The following is a 27,376-nucleotide window of genomic DNA, read 5'->3' as shown; positions in this document are numbered from 1 at the left end:
GACTATATAAGTTAGTAGAATGAACCCCAATTGTGATTAGTCCTTTTGGATATGAAGTGGTCGGTGCATCCTATATCATGACACTTTTTTCACAAAACTATTCGCAGAAAAGTGCTATAGAATAATCACAATACATTTATTAGATAGTGTTGTTACTCTTAACACAAACTTGACTTGTCACTAGTGATGGAACCAAGATTTTTCATTGGGAGGCCGGATAAAACCTAATTTTGATAAGGACCCCCTCGTTCCATCCTTGTCTATTAGTGTAACACCCCAAAAGAAATCTATAACTTTAAAATGGGTGTTTTGTCGGGGTATTACAATTAGTCTGTCAAGGCATAAAAGAAGTACAAACAACTTTTCATGATACATATTAGAAACTATAATACCAATTATATGGCTAAAGACCCAAAGATCCAATACACAACGGAATAATGTTATAGACCATAGGCAAAGAGATTGAATGTTTTCTGACAATTTACTCGGAGAATATGACCGCTTATGGCTGAACTTTCAAATGTTACCGGCCTTCCATAATTGAAATCGTTGCACCATTTAGAGAACAGATTTGTGGCCTGCTGTTAACTGGGTTTGCCTTCGACATAATTCTCACGTTCAAGAAAGCAGGTTCTTTGGGATAAGGTAGAACTACACCTTCATTGCTAAGCATGGCGACAACGTCAAACATGGCCGGTCTATCCTCTGCACTTTCTTGAACACAAAGAAGAGCTATGTGAACATATCTCAATACCATGTGCAAAGAGGATATATCATCAAGTAGTGGATCCACCAAGTCCGATCCCCTATCACTTGTCCATAATTCCCATGCCTTCAAATCCCAAAACAAAGAAGAAGTGGAAAATTACATGATGTTAGAAGGATGGTAAGTGATTAAATGCATAATGTTTTATTATCTTAAACTTTTGACACTAGTAGTACGTTCTATACTCTACTTTGCGTTCTAAAATTTCAAGAACAGAGGACTAATTTTGTTTTAATAACTATAAATGCACATTTGTTCAGCAACTTTGAGCTATGAATCAGAGTAAATAAGTGTTTTCAATTTCTAGAACAAAAGTTGCAAATAAGATACTTACATATCCAATCAAATGGAGAGAGTCAATTTGATAAAAACCAGTATTCTTCCTGCCACTCACAATTTCTAACAATAGTACGCCAAAACTAAATACATCGGATTTGATTGAAAAGAGGCCTTCCAAAGCATATTCAGGAGACATATAACCACTGTGAAGCATCACCAAGTTAAAGATATTAGTAATTGCAAGTTTTATGTTGATTTTTATAAATTAGAAGTTTCCTTTATATTACTTACTAAGTGCCAACAATCCTATTTGTATTTGCTTGTAACTCAGTTTCACCAAATATTCTCGCCATTCCAAAATCTGATATCTTGGGATTCATGTCTATGTCCAACAAAATATTGCTCGGCTTCAAGTCCCTATGAATAATCCTTAACCTGGAATATTGATGAAGATAAAGAAGTCCTTGAGCAATTCCTTCAATGACTCCAACACGAGTCCTCCAATTTAATATCCTGCGCTTCTCTCGATCTGCTTTGCATATGTATGTAAATTGATAATTAATAAGTCACATGCAAAGGTCCATAAAAATCAAAGACAAACATATATATCAAAATGGGAGATATTACAAACCAAAGAGGAAGAAATCCAAGCTTTTATTGGGCATATACTCGTAAACTAATATATTTTCTTCTCGTTCAATGCAACAACCCAAAAGTCTAACAAGATTCTTGTGTTGAAGCTTAGCTATGAGCATTGCTTCATTTTTAAGCTCCTCCCAACCTTGTCCAGATCTTTTTGAAAGTCTTTTTACAGCTACCTCGTCACCTTTTAGTAATATTCCCTGCAATTATTTTTTGTTGTAAAAATTACTAAAAAAAAATAGTAAGCTAAATTCATAAGAAATCCATTACCAATGATAAAGACTAAAACCTTTTTTAACTCTAAAACAAACAACCCATTTTGAGAAAGAAGAATCGGATGCAAAACATTTTGTGGTTGTGGAATCTCTAGTCCATGAGCCAAGCTAGAGGCCAACATTCCCGATTCGGATGTAGAAAAATCAATGCATTGACACCTTAAGAGTCTTTAAGTGAGATCATAATATAGCATGTTAGAATATCGCTCAACACAAAAGCTTATACTTTTGGGTTTAGACACAATTATGTTGTATTAACCACTCAAACTTATGATATCTTTCTAATGTGAAACTTAATCCTTTTACATTCACATATGTATACCCAACATCAACTACAACCATATATTAAAAGTTTTTGGCTCCTTCACAGAAAAGCTTTGATTGCCAAAATTACCAACTAATTTGTGGCTGCCATGCACCATAGTTTATTTGTCATGCACCAAAAAGTAAGACAGCACTTTATTTGTCAAAAGGGGTAAAAAAATGCACCGCTTGTATATATATTTCTTCCTCTTCATTTTTGTTCATATATGTATACGATTTCATGTAAACTAACACACACAATAAAAGTTTATCTGAATTGGTATATATACTTAGTGGTTTCACAGCATACACAGCAACAAAAGTGACATGTGTCAGTTTGTGCTTGTTAACATGGCAAGGTTTAGCTCACGAAGTGTCAACCTTTTTACTTATATTTCTTGTTCAAAGCATTGCGTTTAAGGACATTGAATCATACCTTGTAAACAGGTCCAAAACCACCCTCTCCGAGTTTATTTGCAGCTGAGAAATTATCAGTTGCTGCAGAAACACTTGCAAAACTGAATAATGGCATTTGGACTTCTCTTTTTCTACTATCTCCATCCTCTGAACTATTTACTTTTTGGGTTGTGCTCAAATCTAACCGTAACAAATCCTCCCCTGAATGGCGAACAGCGCATGTTTAAGGATATAAATTTAGATTGCTAAAATAAAGTTGTGAATGATTATGTTAAATCATCACTTTATTTTAAATTGTTTAGATTATAGAGTTAAGTTTCAAATTCAAGACTTCTGGTAAATCACAACTTAATCAAAAAGCTTAAGTTGATAAGAGATGACGAATTTAATAATTTAATTAGTACTTTAACATATTATTTACTCACCCTTCTTCTTTGTGAGCTTTCTCGCCACATAATGAACAAAAAGGCCCAAGGTAACAACCACCGCAATAGATGAGGTAGGCACGAGAATTTTCCAGAATTTTTTATGTCCTGTGACCTTTAAATTCTTCTGAAGTCCTGGATCTGCTATAATTGCATTTGTTGAGTTCGTATTTGCAAAAGGAAACCAGAGAAATAAATAATATAGGCGTTGCATGTTCTTTGCATTACGAATTGATATACAAATTGGCAATGCCTAGAGGAAGATGACACAAGAACAGCAAAATTAGTCTCCAACAACTAACCTTTGGTGAAGTCCGGAGGAGCAAGTTTGAGATAGAACTCTGTTTGATATAAATTATTTGATGAGAAATGTTTAAGATTTAAAAGAGGTCCATCCCATACAAGGCAGCGAAGTTCTTGATCATAAGCATAACCATTACAAGAGCAGTTGTTGAAGCAAGCTGATTTGCACTCTGAAACCTGCTCAACCTGCAACCGCTGTGGATTCGCGGGCAAATAAACTTCAGGAATCGGAAGAAACCAATCTCTCTGGTTATTAAGATTATCGCTGCACTGCAAATCAGTTTTTCTCTCACATCCAGTAGTTCCTTTTTTGAATCCTGGCAAACAGGGACATCTAGAATCTTCACCTGCAGTCGCATTGCATATGCTGAAAACACCGCACACAGGATTAGCTCCACACGTCGATAAATTATACGAGTACCAATATTCGTTATCTTCCATCCATTTCTGCAGCAGAAGGTTCCCGTATGTATCCAGCCTTATCCTTTTAATTTTTTCATTGGTGTAGTTTCTAGGCCAAGTAATGTACTCCTCATCAATCACGAATAGACCAGCTAGAACTCCACTGAGTGAACTAGTCCAGTATGGTTCCGACCCCTCCTTTAAGATTAGTTCTTTCCGAGAACCCAGATAACGCAGGGAGAAACGACCAGGAGCAGGGTCTGTGTGACTTATCCATGATGTTAATGACCATCCTGTCTTAGCATCTTTAAGCTTCATTCCGGGCAAAAGAGTATCACTAGGATAGTCGAAGCTTTGCCACAAAATATCCGAGGCCGTGTTTGTGAGTATAAGATTACCTGTATGTAATAGCCTGGCGTAGGTATCGTTGCCACCTGAAATGTTAGTCAGAACGTGCAACAATCTGCCATCGGATATTGCAAGATTCCCATCCGGGTCCAATGTAAGAACAGCAGAGGGATTGAAGTATGGGTTCTCCTTGTTTGCAACCCAAACTATTCTGCCTTGGTACATACCATAGCCCGTATCCATATATATAACCAAGATATACTTTGTGAAGTTGTGTCGAGGGGAGAAACCCAATCCGTACTTTAGGTCGGCAGAATACATGTACTCCGAGGTGTTTAGTGACTGGCCTGGTCTGATAGTATCACTACCAGTGAAGAAGGCTGCATTGGTGATGTGCAAAGTTGCAAGGCAGAATAAAAGCGGGAGGGAAGCAATAAGAGGGGAAATTATTATAGGGCTCATATTTGTATGATAATTAATGAGGCAGCTCTGCAATGCTCTTTGCACACACAATTGTATATATAATATATGGTGTCGTTGGATATCATGTTTAAATAATTTAGAGTTCGACCAGGTCTAAAAAACCGCGTTGTTTCGACTCTCCAATCAACTCAAGTCAAGTCCAGCTGACATAATTGACTAGGATATTGCTGCTTCAAAACTTCATTGTATCTTGCTTCAGACCTATAGGCCATGTGAAAATTTTTAGCTGCATAGTTTGATGAAAAGCAGACCTATGTTCAACTTCACCACGTACATGTCCCGCAAAATCCCATCAGAGTATATCAATTACGATGTTTTAAAATCCGTAATTCTATAAGTTAAAGAGTTTAAAAAGTATTAGTACCATGCAAAATATTAGTTTGTTTAATAAAAATCTTAAAAGGTATTTCTAACTTTTTTTTATAAAAAAAAAAAAAAAAAATTCCAAAACGTACTTATAGAAAAAACTTAATTTTGGAATGCCTTCATAAATAGAGTTTTAAAAGACAAAAAAGAGTTTTTTAGGAGAAAAAAAAGGCTTCATTAAAGGTACTTTTTAAACTCTTTAACGCAATTTCAAACAGACTCTAGTCGAATAATGCTACAAGTCACTCTTGTGTCCCTCTTATGTGACTTTAAAAATGATGTAGCTTTTAAAATTACAATTGAGCTTGCGATTGATTACTATTGAATTTTGATCAAATGATGATTTTAAAAGTCATATTATTTTTAGAGTGATTCGAAAAGGACACAAGTCATATTTTTTTAAAAGTGCCAAGAAATGAAAAATAAATAAGGGCACCTGAAATGAGCAGCGGACTCATCGTAATGGTAATCCTTTCGTTTTCCAACAATAACAACTCTACTCGTATTTTCTTGTGTAATGGGTATATTAAGTGTTCGTCCTTGGGTTGTAATGGGTTTGTCCATATCATAATTGGTAGGATCCATGGGTTTTGTAAGTCGGTTAGTGATTCCATGGGTGAATGGTCTTTATAAACAAAGCCCAAGAGATGTAGGTGGTGTTTGGTAAATGGGTTGACCTAGACACTGTAGTTGATGTATATTGATGTGAAAAAAAATAAGAATGTTTGGTATAAAAAAAATGAAAAAGTGAAAAAATTTTGTTTTGTAATAATTTTTTTATTTGAATAATAATAAAAAATGAATGATTTGATATAAAAAGTGAAAAAAGTTAGAATGTTTTGATATTGATTTTTTTGAAAAATAGTGATAAACACTGTCTAGGCGAACTCCAACCCTTTTACCAAACAAGCCCGTATTGTTGATTCAATTTGGGTAATCGGTTTACTTTGTAAAAGGAGGTTGAGCACCTGGAATGCGTATATTATTCAATACAGAACAATCATTCGTTCTGTATTGAAATCAACACAATAACCAATAGAGAATTTAGAGAAAGTTTTTTAATTTTGGTCAAAATTTTGTTATTTCACTCCTTTGTCATATGACTAAACCCAAATCCTGGATAAAAAAAGGTTATTTCAAATTTTGCAATGTGGTGTTCTTGGATCCTGTTTCGGGTTTAGAGATCGACCCGGCTGCAATTTCTCATGAGCTTTCCTATCAAAAATGCGGACCATATTGCGGCTTTTTTACTTCCACGTTAGAATTCCAAGACATTCTGAATAACACAACACATTCTAAATATTAAATAGCAATTAAACTTACTTTTATTAACCATACTTTGTAAATCACAAGATAAGTGATCAGTCAAACAATTAAACAAAGAACAAATTAAAAATTCACAAACCAAATTAAAAATTACATAAAACTAAATACAATCCTTTGATTCCTTCTACTGCATCACTTCAACCCTTCAATAACCAAATAAATCAAAACATAAGTATAGCGATCAGTAAAACAAAAAAAAAAAAATTAAAAAAAAATCCACAAAAAACTAAATATCAAGTAAAAATAAAATAAAATACAAAAAAATTATCGAAAACTAAAGACAAAACATAATTCGACAAAGTTCATTTGTCAAACCTTGATCCGCACCATATGTGAAAGAATTTGGCATAATTTCTACCCCAATAAATATTTTAAAGAATTATTAAAATCAAAACAATCAAATAATTTGTACAATTAACAAAATATAAAATTTATTTTGCTACCATGCATTAGCTGGATCAAGCTTGTAGCTTTCTTCATCTTCAATATTATACAAATAGGACTCATGCACACTAATGGGAGCATATCTCAACCAATTTTGAGTACATACAAGAGCTTCCATTGTTTTCGAAGCCAAAGAACTTTGAAAATGATCTATTACGCGACCTTCAGTGCTCTAACAAATATTATAAAATGATTTTGTTGTGTATAGTCACAAGTGTATACGCAATAAACTTAATCATATTTATTCATATTTTAAAAGGTATGATTAAATCTAAATCATTTAATATGAAAATAATATTTGAAATTTTAAGAAATATACTCAGTAGAATGCCTTAGGAATTTATAGGCAATGTGGGTCCTCCATATAATATGTAACATATTGAGTATACATCGTATTACTTTAAAAAATATATCACAGGTATACATGATTTTTTTAGACTTTCATTAAAATCATGAATAAACAATATCTTTCATGAATAGATTATTAATCTTCCATTCAAACTTACTTCAATATGTCTAAGGTACATCAATTTAATTCATCCAACTCAATTTGAAAGAAACTTAACTCTGTCATTTTTTTTATTTATTTTTTTTATTTTATGAACTAATAATAGGATAAAAGTCTTCCTCCTAAATCCTTCATATACCATCCATTCCTCTTAGGATATATATAAACTTAATTAAGACCCTCTCCTCCCCTTATTAAAAAAAGAGTGGCCTAGATCTGGTCATTGAAGGTATATCATTCTTTATTGATTATTGATAGGTGGGTCACATTTTCATTTTTTAGCAATAAATGTAAAAGCTTCATTTTCTATTCAACGACATCGTTTTCCAAGGTCTACGTTGAGAAAGTCTAGAGAAACTTGTGGTTACAATAATTTCCAAGTAAAAAGGGGACTCGGAATGAGTAGCTAACTCATCGTAATCGTAATCATTTCGTTTTCTAGCAATAAATGTAAAAGCTTCATTTTCTATTCAACGACATCGTTTTCCAGGGTCTATGTTGAGAAAGTCTAGAGAAACTTGTCGTTACAATAATTTCCAAGTAAAAAGGGGACCCGGAATAAGTAGCTAACTCATCGTAATCGTAATCATTTCGTTTTCTAGCAATAAATGTAAAAGCTTCATTTTCTATTCAACGACATCGTTTTCCAGGGTCTACGTTGAGAAAGTCTAGAGAAACTTGTGGTTACAATAATTTCCAAGTAAAAAGGGTACCCGGAATAAGTAGCTAACTCATCGTAATCGTAATCATTTCGTTTTCTAGCAATAAATGTTAAAAGCTTCATTTTCTATTCAACGACATCGTTTTCCAGGGTCTACGTTGAGAAAGTCTAGGGAAACTTGTGGTTACAATAATTTCCAAGTAAAAAGGGGACCTGGAATGAGTAGCTGACTTATCATAATAGTAATCATTTCGTTTTCCAACAGTAACAACGACTCCTTGAGGAATTATCTCCTTAATTTCAAGAGATGTATTGTTGATTCAATTTTGGTAATCGGTTTAATTTGTAAAAGGAGGTTGAGCACCTGGAATGCTCATATTCAATACAGAATAATCCATTTCTCATTCTCAATTCCATTCATTTACAATTCAATCCACCATTGAAATCAATACAATAACCAGTAAAACTGTTACAAGTGGTATATTCAGCTTTTTATCAAACATCTTCTTTGTTCCACAATATGATGAATATTATTAAATAATTATTAGCTGGAATATCACAAAATTGCCTAATTGCCTCTTTTTGTTCTTGTATTTACGATTGTATAGTTGTTGTTGTTGGTTTTTTTTTTTTTTTTTTTTTTTTTTTTTCATGTTGCTAATTATTAATTCTTCTCATTTGGCATTCCATTTCTCACTTACATCTTGTATTTTTGACTGTGAAGTTAAAACTTAAGAAAGAAGATAAAACAATACGATAATCTAAAACAATCAATCTCCATCGATCAATACATACACTCCAGAAAACATTGTATTAAAAGAGTGTTGTAACCAAAACCAAAAGTACGTTCTGTAGCAACTTATGTACAGTGGCAACAGAATAATTGAGGCATCTAACACTGCCTATATATGAATTATCACTCTAAAAGAACTGAATACACCGTTTGTTGGTTGTTAGACATGGCTAATTATTTTGGAGTGATAACGATTACCGTTTTTCTTATGTCATTACACCACAAATGCACCATTTGTTGGTTGTTAGATGTGACAAGTTGATCTTACTATTTTGAATTCCAGTTACAAATCCATTTTTCATGATATACAATAGAAAATGTAATACCAAATTATATGGCTAAAGACCCAAAGATTCAATACACAATCGAATAATGTTATGGACCATATATGATGCTTATGACCATATTTTTAAATGTTACCGACCATTCATAACTAAAACCGTTACACCATTTAGAGAACAAATTGGTGGCTTGTTGTTAACTATGTTTCAATCGCTGTACCACCCACATTAAGAAAGCAAATTGTTAGAGATAAAGTAGAGCTGCAATTTCCCTGGTAAGCATTGCGACAACATTATGAGCTTTCCTATGCAAAGTATTGCTGACCATATTGTTACATTTTCCATAGTCTAAAAACCGCGTTGTTTCAACTCTCCAGTCAAATCAACTCAAATCAATTAAGTCCAGCTGACGTCTCCAAGAGGTAGCTCAATCGGCTGGGACCACGCCTAATGAAGCGGAGATCACTAATTCGAATCCCCTTCCCTCCTCTTGTGCGGAAATGTCAAAAAAAAAAAAAAAAAAATTAAGTCCAGCTGACATTTATTGCATCTGTCCCAAAATGATTTATTTCCTCAACAATCGTTTTCATATTTATTCATATTTTAAAAGTGATAAGCTGATAGGAATATAGGATTAAATCTAAATCATTTAATATGAAAATAATATTTGAAATTTTAAGAAATATACTCAGCAGAATACCTTAGGAATTTATAGGCAATGTGGGTCCTCCATATAATATTTAACATATTGAGTATACATCATATTACTTTTTAAAAAAATATCACAGGTATACATGATTTTTTTAGACTTTCATTAAAATCATGAAGAAACGATATCTTTCATGAATACTGGATTATTAATCTTCCATTCAAACTTACTTCAATATGTCTAAGGTGTATCAATTTAATTCATCCAACTCAATTTGAAAGAAACTTAACTCTGTCATTTTTTTATTTTTTCTGAACTAATAATAGGATAAAAGTCTTCCTCCTAAATCCTTCATATACCATCCATTTCTCTTAGGATATATATAAACTTAATTAAGACCCTCTACTCCCCTTATTAAAAAAAATATATGAGTGACCTAGATCTGGTCATCGAAGGTATATCATTCTTTATTGATTATCGATTGGTGGGACACATTTTCATTTTCTAGCACTTAATGTAAAAGCTTCATTTTCTATTCAACGACATCGTTTTTCAGGGTCTACGTTGAGCAAGTCTAAAAAAACTTGTGGTTACAATAATTCCAAAGTAAGGGGATCCGGAATGAGTAGCTGGCTCATAGTAATCATAATCCTTTCGTTTTCCAACAATAACAACGATCCTTAAAGAATCAATCCCCTTAATAAATGGTTGAGTGGCACATGTACGAGCAAGAGTTCTTAGACTAAGGACAAAAGGTGCAAGGGTAATGGGTATTAGGTTAGTGGGCCTTTGGCCCTTGGGTCGGAATGGGTTTATCCATATTATAGTTGATAGGATCCATGTGGGTTCTGTTAATCCGTTAGTGAGCCCAGGTGGATGGTTATAGTTAGTAGCTGTAAGGGTCTTTATAAACAAAGCCCAAGAGATGTAATGATCATTCAATTTTGATAATCGGTTTAATTTGTAAAAGGGGTTGAGCAACTCGAATGCTTATATTCAATACAGAATAATCCATTTCTCATTCTCAATTCCATTCATTTACAATTCAATACACCATTGAAATCAATAAATACAATAACCAGTAAAACTGTTACAAGTGGTGTATTCAGCTTTTTATCAAACATCTTCTCTGTTCCACAATATGATGATGTCAAAATTTAATATTTTTATTAAATAATTATTAGCTGGAACATCACAAAATTGCCTCATTCCCTCTTTTTGTTCTTGTATTTACACTATTGTATAGTTTTTATTTTTTATTTTTTATTTTTTCATGTTGCTAATTATTAATCCTTTTCATTTGGCGTTCCATTCCATTTCTCACTTACATCCTGTATTTTGGACTGTGAAATTAAAACATGAGAAGGAAGATAAAACAGTACGAGAATCGATACATAACTTTATAATCTACCCACTTAAAATGCGTAATCCATGTTCCCAATGTGGGACTATATTTATAGAGTGTTACAATTTCTCTCACTTAAATTCCTGACATCCCTGTCATGCCTGTATCACGAGTGCCTCAATGTTATATGGTATTATTAGGTTGCTTTAAACCATTTTGTAACAGCCAAGGGAAAATGTTGTCTATATATGCATTATCACTCCAAAATTAAAGAACTCAATGCTCCGTTTGTTGGTAGTTAGACGTGGCTAATCATTTTGGAGTGATAACGATTAGCGTTTTTCCTATGTCGTTACACCACAAATGCATCATTTGTTGGTCGTTAGATGTGACAAGTTGATCTTATTATTTTGAATTCTAGATACAAATCCATTTTTCATGATACACGTGAAAAACTTTAATAGCAAATTATATGGCTAACGACCCAAAGATTCAATACACAATTGAATAATGTTATGGACCATAGTATGATGCTTATGGCCAAATTTTTAAATGTTACCGACCATTCATAACTGAAATTGTTGCATCATTCAAAGAACAAATTTGTGGCCTGCTGTTAACAAGGTTTGCCTTCGCCGTACCACTCACATTCAAGAAAGCAGGTTGTTGGGGATAAGGTAGAGCTGCAGTTTCATTGCTAAGCATTGCGACAACATCAGACATGGAAGGTCTATTCCCTGCTCTTTCTTGAACACAGAGGAGAGCTATGTTAACATATCTCAATACCATTTGCATAGAAGATATATCATCAAGTAGTGGATCCACCAAGTCTGATCCCCTATCACTTGTCCATAATTTCCATGCCTTCAATTTCATTAAAAAAAAAAAAAAAAAAAAAAATTAGAGGATGTTAGAATGATGGTAAATGATTAAATATATAATTTTCTATTAGCTTAAACTTTTAAGATTAGTCGTACGTTTTATACTCTACTTAGCTTTCTAAAATTTCAAGAATAAAGGACTATTTATGTTTTTTAATAAACGTTGAATGCACATTTGTTCAACAACTCCTAGCGATGAATCAAAGTAAATAAGTGTTTTCAATTTCTACAACAAAAGATATAGATAAAATACTCACATATCCAATAAGATGGAGACAATCACTTTGATAAAAGCTAGTATTCTTCTTGCCACTTACAATCTCTAACAATAAGACTCCAAAACTAAAGACATCGGATTTGATTGAAAAGAGGCCTTCCAAAGCATATTCAGGGGACATATAACCGCTGTGCACCATAATCAAGTTAAAAATATTAGTAATTGCATGTTTCACATGAATGTCTACACACATGTGTACTATTATGTTAATATTTATAATTATGAAGTTCCCTTTATATTACTTACTAAGTGCCAACAACTCTACTTGTATTTGCCTGTGACTCATTTCTTCCAAATATTCTTGCCATTCCAAAATCTGATATTTTAGGATTCATATCAATGTCCAACAAGATATTGCTTGGCTTCAAGTCCCTATGAATAATCCTTAACCTGGAATATTGATGAGATAAAGAAGTCCTTGAGCAATTCCTTCAATGACTCCAACACGAGTCCTCCAATCTAACATCTTGCGCTTCTCTTGATCTGCTTTACATATATGAGTAAATTGACCATTAGTGAGCCACATGCAAAAGGCCATAAAAAAAATAATAATAAAAATAAAAAATAAAAAACATATATGTATATATCAAAATGTGAGATATTACAAACCAAAAAGGAAGAAATCCAAGCTTTTATTGGGCATGTACTCATAAACTAGTATCTTTTCATTTCGTTCAATGCAGCAGCCCAAAAGACTAACAAGATTCTTGTGTTGGAGCTTGGCTATGAGCATTGCCTCATTTTTTAGCTCCTCCCAACCTTGCCCAGATCTTTTTGAAAGCCTTTTTACAGCTACCTCATCCCCTTTTAGTAATGTTCCCTGAAATTATTTTTTGTTGTGAAAAATACAGAAAATAATAAAATAGTAAGCTAAATTCATAAGAAATCCATTGCCAATGATAAAGACTAAAACTTTTTTTTTTTTTAACTCTAAAACAAACAACCCATTTTGAGAAACAATAGTCCAATGCAAAACAATTTGTTGTTGTAGATTGACACCCTTAGAGTCTTTTTGTGAGACTATAATATAGCAAGTTGTTACATCACTAAATTCAAAAGCTTAAGCATATGAGCTTGGATACAACTATGGTATATTAAGCACTCAATATTGTGATCTCCTTCCAAAGTGGGCCTTAATCTTTTTACACTTACATGTGAATACTCAACATCAACTGCAAACATATATTAAGTATCCAATTACATATAAAACTAACACATACCGCAAGCAAAATTTTATCTTCCAAATCTCACACACAATAAATGTTTATCTGAATTGGTATACTGAATGGTTTCACATCATACACAGCAACAAAAGTAGCATGTGCCTGTTTGTGCTTGCTAACATGGCAAGGTTTAGCTGGCAAAGTGCAAACCTTTTATTTACATTCCATATCCAAAGCATTGTGTTTAGGGACATTGAAGCATACCTTGTAAACAGGTCCAAAACCACCCTCTCCTAGCTTATTCGCAGCTGAAAAATTATGGGTTGCAGCAGAAACACTTGCAAAACTGAATAATGGCATTTGGACTTCTCTTTTCCTACTACCTCCATGCTCTGAATTATTAGCCCTCTGGGTCGTGCCTAAATCTAACAGTAACAAATCATCCCCTGAATGACGAACAACACATGTTTAAGGATATATATAAATTTAGATTGCTAAAATAAAATTGTGCTAAATCACAACTTAACCAAAAAGCTTAAGTGTATAAGAGATACTTTAACATATTATTTACTCACCCTTCTTTTTGAGCTTTCTCCTCACATAATGAACAAAAAGGCCAAAGGTAACAACCACCGAAATAGATGTGGTAGGCAAGAGAATTTTCCATAATTGTTTATTTCCTGTGACCTTTAAATTCTTCTGAAGTCCTGGATCATTTACAATTGCATTTGTTGAGTTCGTATCTGCAAAAGGAAACCAGAGAAATAAATAATCTAGGCGTTGTTCCTTGTGTACGAATTGATATACAAATCGATATGCAAATTGATAAACGGCAAAGTTAGTCACCAACAACCGCAGAACTCTGTTTTTCGATTTTTCTAACCTTTGGTAAAGTCCGGAGGAGCAAGTTTGAGATAGAACTCTGTTTGATATAAATTATCTGCTGAGAAAAGTTTCAGATTTAAAAGAGGGACATCCCATACCAGGCAGCGATGCTCTTGATCATAAGCATAACCATTACAAGAGCAGCTGTTGAAGCATGCTGATTCACATTCCGAAGAATTGCCAACCTGCAATCGCAGTGGATGCATGGGCAAATAAACTTCAGGAATTCGAAGAAACCAATCTTTCTGAACATTAATATCGTGGGTGCACTGCAAATCAGTTTTTCTCTCACATCCAGCGAACGTAGTTCCTCTTTTGAATCCTGGCAAACAGTCACATATAGAATCTGCATCTCCATTCGCATTCCATATGCTGAAAACGCCGCAGACAGGATAAGCCCCACACGGCGATAAGTTATACGTGTACCAATTTTGGTCAGCTTCTATCCATGACTGCAGCAGAATCCTCCCGTCTATACTCAACACTAATCTTCTAGTTACATTGGTGTCGTTACTTCGCCAAGTGATGTAATCCCCATCAATCACGAACATATCAGCTAGAACACCACTGAGTGAACTAGTCCAGTATGGTTCAGACCCCTCCATTAAGATTACTTCTTTCCGAGAACCCAGATATTGCAGAGAGAAATTACCAGGAGCTGGGTCTGGATTGCCTCCCCCACTTTTCCATGATCTTAATGACCATCCTGTTTTAGAATCTTTAAGCTTCATTCCAGGCAAAATATTGTCAGTAGGATAGTCAAAGCTTTGCCATAAAACTTCTGAAGCCGTGTTTGTGAGTATAAGATTACCTGTATCTAATAGCCTGGCGTAGGTATCTTTGCCACCTGAAGTAGTGTTAGTCACAAAGTGCAAGAATCCGCCATCGGATATTACAAGATTCCCATCCGGGTCCATGGTAAGAACGGCAGAAGAATTCGAGAATGGATGTTCCCTGTTTGCAACCCAAACTATGCTGTGGGTCGAAACAATATCATAGAACCATATTCCCACGTAAGGCTTTGTCGAGTATCCTGCAGAAAAGAAACCGAGTCGGAACCTTCCCTCGGCAGATTCAATATACTCCGTGGTTTTTAGTGATTGACCTGGTTGAATAGTATCAGTGAAGGTAGCGTTGGTGAAGTGCAAAGCAAGGAAGAATAAAACCAGCAGGGAGGCAATAAGAGGGGCAATTGTACGGCTCATATTTGTATGATAATTAATGAGGCAGCTAATTATAGCCATGCAATGCAGCACAGGCAAGTATATATGATGTTGTTGGATATCCTGTTTTGGGTTTAGAGTTCGACCAGGCTGCTGCAATTTCACATTAGTTTTCCTACGAAAAACGCGGGGACCGTTTCTACTTTAACGTTAAGAGTTTCCAGTGTAAAAGCCGTGTTGTTTTATTTGGAGTCTCCGGTCAAGCCGACTTTTCAACGACTCTTCACCCTCAAACCATTCACTACTCTTACTCACCTTCGCTTAAATTATATGTCAATCATTTGAGATGCCACTCGTTATCCTATCCCCAGCATTTTTTTTTTTTTAAAAGCTAAACGGTAAATTCAAACATTTTACCTATTCACTTTTATTCTTTTAATTAGTTAACGGTACTCACTATTATTGCCAACTAGTATTCATCAACCAAACGTTTCTCAGAAAATTGGTGACATTTTAGACCATTTCAACAACAAATTGGTGAAATTGGTCCTCTGCCCAGGCACTGTACTAAGTCAAAAATATGAACATGCGGCCTTTCCGAGCTTTTACACTAAACCACCCGAATCCTTGTCGCCTTCCTGACCAATGACAGCTGGGAAGAGATCTGCTTTTGGAATCAGTCTTGCTTTCGAGTTTCGACAAAAGCCTACTTTTGAGAACGTGAAACACGACGGAGAGAACAGAGGACGTTTTATATTCTACTTCTTGTTCTAAAATTTCAAGAACAGAGGACTAATTTTGTTTTAATAACGATAAATGCTCATCTATTCAACAACTCCGAGCTATTAATCAAAGTAAATAAGTGTTTTCAATTTCTAGAACAAAAGATGCAAATCAGATACTTACATATCCAATAAGATGGAGAGAGTCAGTTTGATACTTACCTTTAATCCTTTTCAAGCCACCTAAATCTTTAATGAGTACCTTTAATCCTTTTCTCGCCTTGCCTTAGTGGAGGAACAGATCCTTTTCAATTAAAATTTGCACGTCAAACACGCCAGAGAGAATTTAGAGAAGGATTTCTTTTTTCTTTTTTCTTTTCTTTTTGGGGTCAATTTTGGTGTCCTGTGATCGGCTTATTTTATTCCGTTCTTTGCTATGGGGTGGATTGAAGAAATTCTGGTTTAATCAGCCCAAGTATTGAATAAATTTGTGAGCCTAACTCATCTCATAAAACCGGTTCAATAAAAAAGAGTTGTCAATTTCTTATAAATATGCCAAAGATCTTGTCCACATACAATGTGAGATTATTTCTTAACACTCTCACTCATGTACCGCCCGATATTTTTCCTAATCCTTGTCACGGGATAAGTAGTGTGGGCTCCAATTCATTCTATGGTAGGCTCTGATACCATGAAGAACCATAAAGAAATTTGTGGGCTAACTCATCTCATAAAACCGATTCAATAAGAAAGGGTTACCAATTTCTTATAAACATGCTCAAAATCTTGTCCACAGGTAATGTGAGAGTACTTCTCAACAAATATTTCTTTCCATTATCCGTTGAAGCTTTTGATCTTTGATCTTAAATTTACTGCCTGTCAATAAAATTTGAAATGGAATTGCCTAAGGGTCTGTTTTGTCTCTGTTTTTTTTTAAGATATATTATCCCCTCTCATTTTGCACTCCATTTCTCACTTGCATCCTAAGAAAAAATGGATAATTACTGGCTTTGCATAGGTCCTGTAAGAGTACCAAAAACAAGTGGGAAGAAAAAACTTGACAAGCTTACAACTTAGAAAATGTTTCTAGTTTAATCAAAAAGGTTACAACTTGGAAAAAAAAAAAAAAAAAATCTAGTTTCATCAAAACTTAAACACATAAGTCTATCAGCAAATTTTCCAGGAGACGTAGAAATTGAAGTCTCGTGTCTATTAACAAATTTTGCCTAGTCATGAAGAAGGTTAAACCTGTCAAAAATAATATTTTTGGCATCCACCTATCAAAAAAAAAAAAAACAAAAAAAATTATGGCATCTGACTTCTATCCATCGCTTAGTTGGAAGAGTATATAATTTTTATTAAACACTCATGTTAGAAGTTGCTAGATACTGGTAACATTCATTATGTAATATGCTTGCTATCAAGCCCATCTCCATCAACTAATTTTTGCTTAATAAACTTCCTCTAGTCCATTATCCTTCCCAGAGGTCAATGGAAATAAAAGATAGAAAACGCAATTTACATTTTACAGCTATTTGTCAGCTCCTATATTTTTCCATTACTTTCTCTGCCCTCAAACAGGCAATTTTTGCAGATTTTTTTTTCTTCCAAGTGGGCTGTATGAATGCAAATGAATGGTTTTAAAATCCTACTCTGTTTGGTATAAGTTACTTAGAGTAAGTGCAATGTAATTAGGTATTTTGGCTGATGAGGCTATTTAAAAAGTTTCAACTTCATTTTAAATGGGGATTTGTAGATTGGTAGGGTACATTGCAACTTTTTTGAAGTTTTGGGAGAACATTGCAAATTGAGTGGTAGTATAAGAGGGATAAGTGTAGTTTCCTCTTGATTATTTTCTTTGTATGATTACCATCTTCTCCTAGAGAGAGTAATTCATTCTCACTAAAACCTTTTGTTTTAAGCGATGACTAACCCTTTCTATTTGCTTCAATCGACCCTTGATTTCAATTTTGCTTTTGTTATTGCGGCCAGCAAAGATTAACGGGATGTTGATAATTTATTGCAGTTACAAATACTTGGTGCTGAAGCCAGTATGTAAGGTGATGCTTAGGAAAGCTGATATGTTTCTGTAATAACTTAGTTTTTTCTGTCCCTCTGTCCGAGTTTGTACGTAAGAACACAATGAAGATGTACCATGGGATTGTGGCATGTTCTATTTTGCAGTTGGAGCCATGGTCCCATGGTCTTAATTTGCCTGACCTGGCATCTTAGGTTAGAATAACGCTTGGGAGTTTCTAACACCAGTAAAGTCCAGACAGTAGAGAAAGAAGATCATTTGTAATAGATGATACACTTTCTTCTTCTTTTTTTACACTCATGGAAGATGGTCTTTATTTGGATTTTTATCAACTGCGTATTATGAATTATGCATGTAAAGAAAATTTTAGGGAAATGTTCAGCTCTTGGTTTCATATTTATATGGAATGTGTGTTTTGTATGTGTAAGCTGTTGAAATCTTTGGTGTGAAGGTGAGTTTCATAGAATTTCATCTGGCTTTTAGTGGAGAAGAACTTTGTCATATCACTATTTTCATATGGATTCTGGAAGATTTGTAATTTTTCTGATGTACGTTCTCATTTTAATATGTAGTTCCAGGATTCATTTGCCTCCATAATCTTCTCACTTTTTTTTTTTTTTGGCCCGAGAAAATAGTGTTCTTTGAATTCTCTGTGGGTTGTAGTGTGTTTTTACTAAAGCGACTTTAAGTGTCTGTATAGTTTGCAGTTTCGAAATGTGCTGTTTGAAAAAAAAATAATTTCAATAGCTATAGATGAAAACGCAATTTTTAAAATGCAATTATTTAGTAATAACGCAGATCGATCTTTAAAATAATGTGTTTATTAAAGAAGTATAAACAACTATTCATGATAGATATCAGAAACTGTAATACCAGTTTATATGGCTAAAGTCCCAAAGATTCAATACACAATTGAATAATGTTATAGACCATAGGCAAAAAGATTGAATGTTTTTTGACAATTTACGCTATAGCTGGACTTGAAAATGTTATCGGCCTTTTATAATTGAAAGTGTTGCACCACTCACAGAACATATTTCTAACCTGCTTCTATTAATTGGCTTTGCTTTCGACATATTTCTCACATTCAAGAAAGCAGGTTCATTGGGATAAGGTAGAACTGTACTTTCATTGCTTAGCATGGCGACAACGTCAGACATGGTTGGTCTATCCTCGGCACTTTCTTGAACACAGAGAAGAGCTATGTGAACATATCTCAATACTATCTGCATAGAGGATATATCATCAAGTAGTGGATCCACCAAGTCCAATCCCCTATCACTTGTCCATAATTCCCATGCCTTAAAATCCCAAAAGAGAAGGAAAATTAGATGATGTTAGAATAATGGTAAATGATTAAATACATAATTGTCCATTAGCTTAAGCTTTTGAAACCAACAAAATTTCATGAACATAGGACTAATTTTGTTTTAGTTAACAGTGAATGCACATTTGTTCAACAACCCCCAACTATAAATTAAAGTAAATAAGTGCTTTCAATTTCTACAACAAAAGATACAAATAAGATACTCACATGTCCAATAAGATGGAGACAATCACGTTGATAAAAACCAGTATTCTTCTTGCCACTCACAATCTCTAGCAATAAGACGCCAAAACTAAAGACATCGGATTTGATTGAAAAGAGGCCCTCCAAAGCATATTCAGGAGACATATAACCGCTGTGTACCATCATCAAGTTAAAAATATCAGTAATTCCATGTTTTAAGTGAATGTCTACTCACATGTATAGTATCATGTTGGCGTTTATAATTCAGAAGCTCCCTTTGTGTTACTTACTAAGTGCCAACAATCCTATTCGTATTGGCTTGTGACTCATTTCCTCCAAATATTCTTGCCATTCCAAAATCTGATATTTTGGGATTCATATCAATGTCCAACAAGATATTACTAGGCTTCAAGTCCCTGTGAATAATCCTTAACCTAGAATACTTATGAAGATAAAGAAGTCCTTGAGCAATTCCTTCAATGATTCCAACACGAGTCCTCCAATCTAATATCTTGCACTTTTCTGAATCTGCTTTACATATGAGTAAATTGACAATCAGTAAGTCACATGCAAATGATTATAAAAATCAAACATAATAGAAGAATTCGATATATATATATATATATATATATATATATATATATAAATATAAATGTGAGATATTACAAACCAAAAAGTAAGAAATCCAAGCTTCTATTGGGCATATACTCATAAACTAGTATCTTTTCATCTCCTTCAATGCAGCAGCCCAAAAGTCTAACAAGATTCTTGTGTTGGAGCTTGGCTATGAGCATCGCTTCATTTTTTAGCTCCTCCCAACCTTGCCCAGATCTTTTTGAAAGCCTTTTTACAGCTACTTCGCCCCCTCCAAGTAATATTCCCTGAAATTATTTTTTATTGTGAAAAATACATAAAATAATAAAATAGTAAGCTACATAATAAGAAATCCATTACCAATGATAAAGACTAACCATTTTTATCTCTAAAACAAACAACTCTTTTTTGAGAAACAAGAATTGGACGCAAAACATTTTGTTGTTGTGGAATCTTTGGTCCTTGAGCCAAGACTTGAGACCGACATTCCGGATTCAAGCATAGAAAAATCAATGCATTGACACCTTAGGAGTTGGGACACCACTCAACTCAAAAACTTAAACCTATGAATTTGACCATCACTATGCTATATTAATCACTCAAACTTGTGATATCTTTTCAAGGTGGGTCTCAATCTTTTCAACTCATACATACTCAACATTAACTATTAATTGATGGACAAACATATATTACATATCCAATTACATATAATAACACACACGAAACAAAATTTTATCTTCCAAATCTCGCACATAATAAAAGTTTATATGAATTGGTATAATGAGTGGCTTCACAGCAACAAAAGTAGCATGTGCCTGTTTGTGCTTGTTAACAGGGCAAGGTTTAGTTGGTGAAGTGTCAAGTTTTTACTTATATTCCATATCCAAAGCATTGTGTTTAGGGACATTGAAGCATACCTTGTAAACAGGTCCAAAACCACCCTCTCCGAGCTTATTTGTAGCTGAGAAACTGTCTGTTGCAGCAGAAACACTTGCGAAACTAAATAATGGCATTTGGACTTGTCTTTTTGTACCAACTTCATCCTCTGAATTATTAGCCTTTCGGGTTGTGCCCAAATCTAACCGTAACAAATCCTCCCCTGTATTTTAGAACAACACATATTTAAGGATATATATGTAGCATTGCTAAAACAATGTTGTGGAAAGGAAAATGCTAGGTGTTCTTCTAGTGTACTCATGGTGTCCTCCCAATTGTGATGTGATTTTTAAAATCATTAATATATTAAAAGCTAATAATGATAATCTCAAATTCAATAATAATTTTAAAAGCCACATCACAGTTGGGAGGACATCAAGAGAACAATAGAAGAATACATAGCATTTCCCCTGTGAAAAATTATTTACTCACCCTTGCTCCTGAGCTTTCTCCTCCTCACATAATAAACAATAAGGCCCAATGCAACAACCACTGCAATCGGAATGACAATTAACTTTAATAGGTTATCCTTCTTTGTGTCTGCAAAAGGAAACCAGAGGAATAAATAATTAATAGACATTGTTCTTTGCATCACGAATTGATATACAAATTGGCAATGCCTGGAGATATCTCTACAACAAAAATTTCAGTCAGAAAACTTATTAATTAAAGGAAGAAGACACCATAACAGAAATACCTTCAACAGCCAAGTCCGAACGAGCAAGTTTCAAATAGAAGTCTTGTTTATATGTATTATCTTCTGAGAATTGTTTCAGATTTAACAGAGGACCTTCCCATATTAGGCAGCCATGCTCTTGATCATAAGCATAACCAGTACACTCGCAGTTTTTCAAGCAAGCTGATTCGCACTGTGAAGCATTGCCAACGTACTGCAACTGCTGGGGATTACTGGGCAAATAAATCATAGACATTCGACGAAACCCATGTTTCTGAACATCATCTCTGCACGGCAAATCTGTTTTTCTCTTACATCCTTTATTAGAATTGGCTGCATAGGCTTTGAATCCTGGCAAACAGTCACATGGCTCAACGGCTGCCTCATTGCACATGGTGAATTCACCGCAGAAAGCATAAGCCCCACACTTTAGTGATCCGGACAAGTCTTCAGAAGATTGTAAATTGTCTGGCGACCATGTCTGCAGTTGAAGCTCCCCCGTTATACTCAACGACACTCTTCTAAATTCAGAAAGATGATTATTACTATTAGTGTAGGAAATGTTCTCCCCATCAATCTCGAATTTATCAGCTAGTCCACCAATGAGTGGACTACTCCAGCATGGTTTAGACCCCTCCCTTATGATGAGTTCTTTCCGAGAACCCAGATGCAGAGAGAAAATACCAGGAGCAGGGTCTTCATTATTTTTCCATGTTGTTAATGACCATCCTGTCTTATCATCTTCAACGTTCATTCCGGGCAAAAGAGTATCGGTAGGATGGTCAAAGCTTTGCCACAAAACTTCTGATGCCCTGTTTTTCAGTTCAAGATTACCATTATCTAATAGCGTGGCATAGGTGTCGTTGCCACCTGAAGTGTTTGCCACGACATACAACAAACTGCCATCAGATATTACAAGATTCCCATCCGGGTTGAGGGTAAGAACGGCAGAGGAATTTGGGAATGGCTGCTCCCTGTTTGCAACCCAAAGTACGTTGCGATCAGCAAAATGACGGAACGATATTCCCACGTGATACTTTGCCGAGTTTCCTTGAGTAAAGAAACTAAGTTCGTACATTCTGTTGGCAGATTCAATGGTCTCCGAGGTGTTTAGTGATTGGCCTGGTCGGATAGTAGTAGCATTGGTGAAGTGAAAAGCGAGGCAGAATAAAAGCAGCAGGGAAGCAATAAGAAGGGAAATTCTACGGCCCATATTTGTATCAGGCAGCAAAGACTGCTCTTTGCACAAGTATATATATATGGTGTTCTCGGATCCTGTCTTGTGTTTTGGATTCCCCCAGGCTGCACGCTCTCGTGAGCTTTTTTTCTCCTTTGATTTTTCCACAAGTCAAGGGAAAACCGCGTTGTCTACGCTCTGCAAACTGTCAAGCATTCCTAGTTAGCAGATTTATGCTTACATTTCTTGCATCTCTGCTGTTAACATTTATTTTCCATGTTAGTAGTTTTACGACTTGAATCGTTCAAGTCTTAAGTTACGTTTGATACGCTGAATGTCTATTCTATTAAACCTTTTTCTTAGAACAACAATTTTGAGTGTGAGAGCCTTATTATATGCTCTAAGACCAAAGCTATTCTATTAAACCTTCTTTCATTCATGATAAAAGCTATTCTCTTTTTTAAATGAAGTAGTCATTCTGTAGCGCTTAAGAATTTTCAAAGTTATTTAAATAGAATATTTTGATGATGATATTATTTTAATATTCATTTTAGCCAATGATTTTAATTCTTGAAAAATTTATGGTGTTACGGAGAGTGGTAATTAGTAAAATAATAGAGTAGTAAATCGTAGGAAGAATAGTATTACTAGGTAGAATAGATTTTCTTTCCTAAATTAATAGTAGAGTTTCTGATCATGACATTAAGCTTTGAGTAGAATTCATCAAAAGTTTCATCTTCATGCATTTTAATCTTTTCAAACTGAGAGACCAATATTTGAACTTTTGAAGTTCTTACAACCTTAGTTCCTTCATGAGTGATTTCTAAAGTTTCCTAAGCTTTCTTAGCTATCTCACATCAAGAAATTCTTGAAAATCCCTCATTTGAGACAAATATGAAAATAGCATTTATAGCTTTATCATTATCAGTAGCAACAAACTTTTCCTTCGTTGTCCATTCGACTATTGCTCTGTCTGGACGAGTCCATCCAGCTTCGACAATATGCCAAACGTTGGATTTAAAGTACGCTCTCATATGAATTTTTCAAAGCGTATAATTCGTTCCATCATAGACGGGAAGAGAGTTAAGAGTAAAAGTATGAAACATTTGATATGGAGTCTTGGATCACACTCAGGAAATAAGTCCTTCACTGAGTGAACCCGCTCTGATATCAATTGAAAGACCCTAATTGACTCCAATTAACACATATTCCGATTGTATAGATGTTTCACAAAATATTATGCAGAAATAAATCTAACATAACAGAAAATACTCAACAGTAGCTTGATTGATTGTTGATTGTCTTGGTTTCAATGCTTTTCCCCATTTCTCTCTAACCTTATTTTGTTTCTTGGATGTGGAGTGGAAAATCAATTGAAAAAATAAACAAGAGAAAAGAGCAACCATACTTAATCTTCTCAATTTACAACCTCATTTGCAATGTCCTAATTATTTTATTTTAGTTTATTTTATTTAGTGAATGTACCCTACCGATTTACCAAAGGAGTTGCCATGTGCCCTTTTTGCCCTAAAAAAAGACAACAATACCCATAAAAGTTTCAAAAAGACAAAAACACCCCAAAAATCCAACAAATAAAATATATATATATCGCAGCCACGCCATATATGGGTCGGTTAGTTTTACTGATTTTTTTTTTTTTTTTTGCCTTTTATTTTTGGGTTTTAGGGATATTTTTGTCTTTTGGAGGGTAAATGAGGATATTGCAACTTTAATGGTAGAATAGTAAGAACATTAACTAACACTACAAAAATAAGACCATGAATATAAATATACCAACAAATTCTAGTTCACAGAATAAGAGCGATGAGAAAATTTTGAACATAAGATTGAAATAAAACCTATTATCCCACTTGGAGTGGAGTTCAAGAATCAATAGCTGCTCTTGTGGGGTAAGATTTCCACGCTTTTTACATGATACATATTAAAAACTGTAATACATTATATGGCTAAAGACCCAAAGATTCAATACACAACGGAATAATGTTACTGACCATAAGTAAAGAGATTGAATGTTTTATGACGATTTACTCTAAGAATATGAACGCTTATGGCTCAATTTTCAAATGTTATCGGCCTTCCATGTTTGAAATCATTGCACCATTCAGAGAACATATTAGTGGCCTGTTGTTAACTGTGTTTGTCTTTGACATACTTCTCACGTTTAAGAAAGCATGTTCTTTGGGATAAGGTAGACATACATTTTCATTGCTAAGCATGGCAATAACGTCAGACATTCGGTCTATCCTCTACACTTTCTTAAACACATAAGAGAGCTATATTAACATATCTCAGTACCATCTGCATAGAGGATATACCATCAAGTAGTGGATCCACCAAGTCTGATCCCCTATCACTTGTCCATAATTCTCATGCCTTAAAATTCCAAAAAAAAAAAAAAAAAAAGAAGGAAAATTACAGGATGTTTGAATGATGGTAAGTGATTAAATACATAATTTTCTATTAGCTTAAGCTTTTTAGACCATTAATACGTTCTATACTATACTTCGTGTTCTAAATTTCAAAAATGGAGGACTAGTTTTGTTTTAATAACGATAAATGCATATTTTCTCAACAACTCCCAACTCTAAATCAAAGTAAATAAGTGTTTCCAATTTCTAGAACAAATGATGCAAACAAGATACTTACATATCCAATCAGATGGAGAGAGTTGGTTTGATAAAAACCAGTATTCTTCCTACCACTCACAATTTCCAACAATAGTACGCCAAAACTAAAGACATCGGATTTGATTGAACAGAGGCCTTCTAAATTAAAGCATATTCAGGGAACATATAACCATTGTGCACCATCATCAAGTTAAAGATATTAATAATTGCAAGTTTTATCTTTTTACTAAATATAACCTCACTAACGCAAAGAGCATATTTGAGATTGCGTTGAGAAATATAGCCTTTAAAGCCAAAAAGAGTTTTTCAGATAAAAGCTTTATTTTTAAACTTTTTCCAAAAATGTGTTTTTGAATTTTTTTTTAGAGGAAAAAAAGGTCAAAGAAGTTGTTTTGAATTTTTTTTACCAAACAGAACAATTTTTTGTTTGTTACACCCTTTGTTATGCTAATAGTACTTTTTAAACTCTCTAACGCAATTTCAAACAGACTAATTTTTTGTTTGTTACACCCTTTGTTATGCTAATAGTACTTTTTAAACTCTCTAATGCAATTTCAAACAGACTATAGTCGAATAATGTTATAAGTCACTCTTGTATATCTCTTGTGTGACTCTAAAAATGATGTGACTTTTAGAATTAGCATTGAGCTTGTAATTGATTACTATTGAATTTTATTCAAATGATGATTTTAAAAGTCCTCTTATTTTTTGAGTAATACAAAAAGGACACAAAATAAACTTTTAGCATTACTCGATGCTAGTCTCATAAGTAATACTACAAGTACCCTTTGTGTCTCTTCAAAAATAATGTGACTTTTAAAATTACTATTAAAATTTAATAATAATTTTAAAAATCAAGGCAATTTGAAGAGACAAAAATAATGTAAGAACTACAATTGTACGTAGCATTACTCTAGTCTCCTAATTAATGTAAACAAGTCAACTCGACTTATGGTAAGCAGGTGGGATTCATGTACATTTCTTCGTATTAAATTAGGATTCTTTAAAATTCTTAGGATATTAAGAATTCAACATTAATTTATTTCCTCAACAATCGTTATCATATTTATTCATATTTTATAAGTGATAAGTTGATATGATTAAATCTAAATCATTTAATATGAAAATAATATTTGAAATTTTAAGAAATATACTCAGTAGAATACCTTAGGAATTTATAGGCAAAGTGGATCCTCCATATAATATGTAACATATTAAGTATACGTCGTATTACTTTTTAAAAAATATCACAGGTATACATGATTTTTTTCTTTTGAGGTAAAATTTTTAGACTTTCATTAAAATCATGAAGAAACAATATCTTTCATGAATACTGGATTATTAATTTTCCATTCAAACTTACTCCAATATGTCTAAGGCTCAGTTTAATAGACTGATTTGAAAGAAATTCATCTAACTCCATTTGAAAAAAACTTAACTCAGTATGTCTACCAGTCTTCCTCCTAAATCCTTCATTATACCATCCATTTCCACCCCCCCCCCCCCCCCCCCCCCCGGCCCCCCCCATATAAACCCTCCCCTCCCCAGCTCCCCATATTAAAAAAATATACAAGTGGCCTAGATCTGGTCATCGAAGGTTTATCATTTTTTATTGATTATTGATCGTTGGGTCACATGTTCATTTTTTCATTTTCTAGCAATAAATGTATAAGTTTCATTTTCTATTCAA

The 27,376-nt window shown here is 34.0% G+C and overlaps 2 protein-coding genes and 1 pseudogene across 5 annotated transcripts; all 3 read right to left on the bottom strand.

Annotated features, from left to right (window-relative positions):
• Nucleotides 1–523: 523 nt before the first annotated feature.
• LOC132190923 (G-type lectin S-receptor-like serine/threonine-protein kinase SD1-13) lies at nt 524–4,622 on the bottom strand. Of its 2 annotated transcripts, none has more exons than XM_088514841.1 (7): nt 3,410–4,622; nt 3,108–3,242; nt 2,702–2,883; nt 1,677–1,887; nt 1,337–1,574; nt 1,101–1,248; nt 524–832 (listed from the first exon to the last, which is right to left on the bottom strand). In XM_088514841.1, the coding sequence occupies exons 1-7, from the start codon at nt 4,620–4,622 to the stop codon at nt 524–526; spliced, it is 2,436 nt and encodes an 811-aa protein (XP_088370967.1). The 2 variants fall into 2 exon arrangements, with proteins under 2 accessions (XP_088370967.1, XP_088370966.1); XM_088514840.1 differs by having other exon boundaries at nt 3,108–3,283; nt 3,412–4,622.
• Nucleotides 4,623–11,571: 6,949 nt separating this feature from the next.
• On the bottom strand, nt 11,572–15,427 carry LOC132174579 (G-type lectin S-receptor-like serine/threonine-protein kinase B120; annotated as a pseudogene).
• Nucleotides 15,428–19,134: 3,707 nt separating this feature from the next.
• Nucleotides 19,135–23,104, bottom strand: LOC132174574 (G-type lectin S-receptor-like serine/threonine-protein kinase B120). Of its 3 annotated transcripts, XM_088514574.1 has the most exons (8): nt 21,875–23,104; nt 21,764–21,805; nt 21,618–21,717; nt 21,167–21,348; nt 20,326–20,536; nt 19,946–20,183; nt 19,680–19,827; nt 19,135–19,446 (listed from the first exon to the last, which is right to left on the bottom strand). In XM_088514574.1, exons 1-8 carry the CDS (start codon nt 23,072–23,074, stop codon nt 19,135–19,137), a joined length of 2,433 nt encoding a protein of 810 aa, XP_088370700.1. In that variant the 5' UTR covers nt 23,075–23,104. The 3 variants fall into 3 exon arrangements, with proteins under 3 accessions (XP_088370700.1, XP_088370699.1, XP_088370698.1); XM_088514573.1 differs by lacking the exon at nt 21,764–21,805 and having other exon boundaries at nt 21,618–21,723; nt 21,872–23,074; XM_088514572.1 differs by having other exon boundaries at nt 21,618–21,815; nt 21,883–23,074.
• Between the last annotated feature and the right edge of the window lie 4,272 nt (nt 23,105–27,376).

This window comes from Corylus avellana, chromosome 3, assembly GCF_965113065.1.
Source record: "Corylus avellana chromosome 3, dhCorAvel1.hap1.2, whole genome shotgun sequence".
Lineage (NCBI taxonomy): Eukaryota > Viridiplantae > Streptophyta > Magnoliopsida > Fagales > Betulaceae > Corylus > Corylus avellana.
The sequence above is the reverse complement of the archived record's forward strand: the minus strand, read 5'-3'. Positions and strand labels throughout refer to the sequence as shown.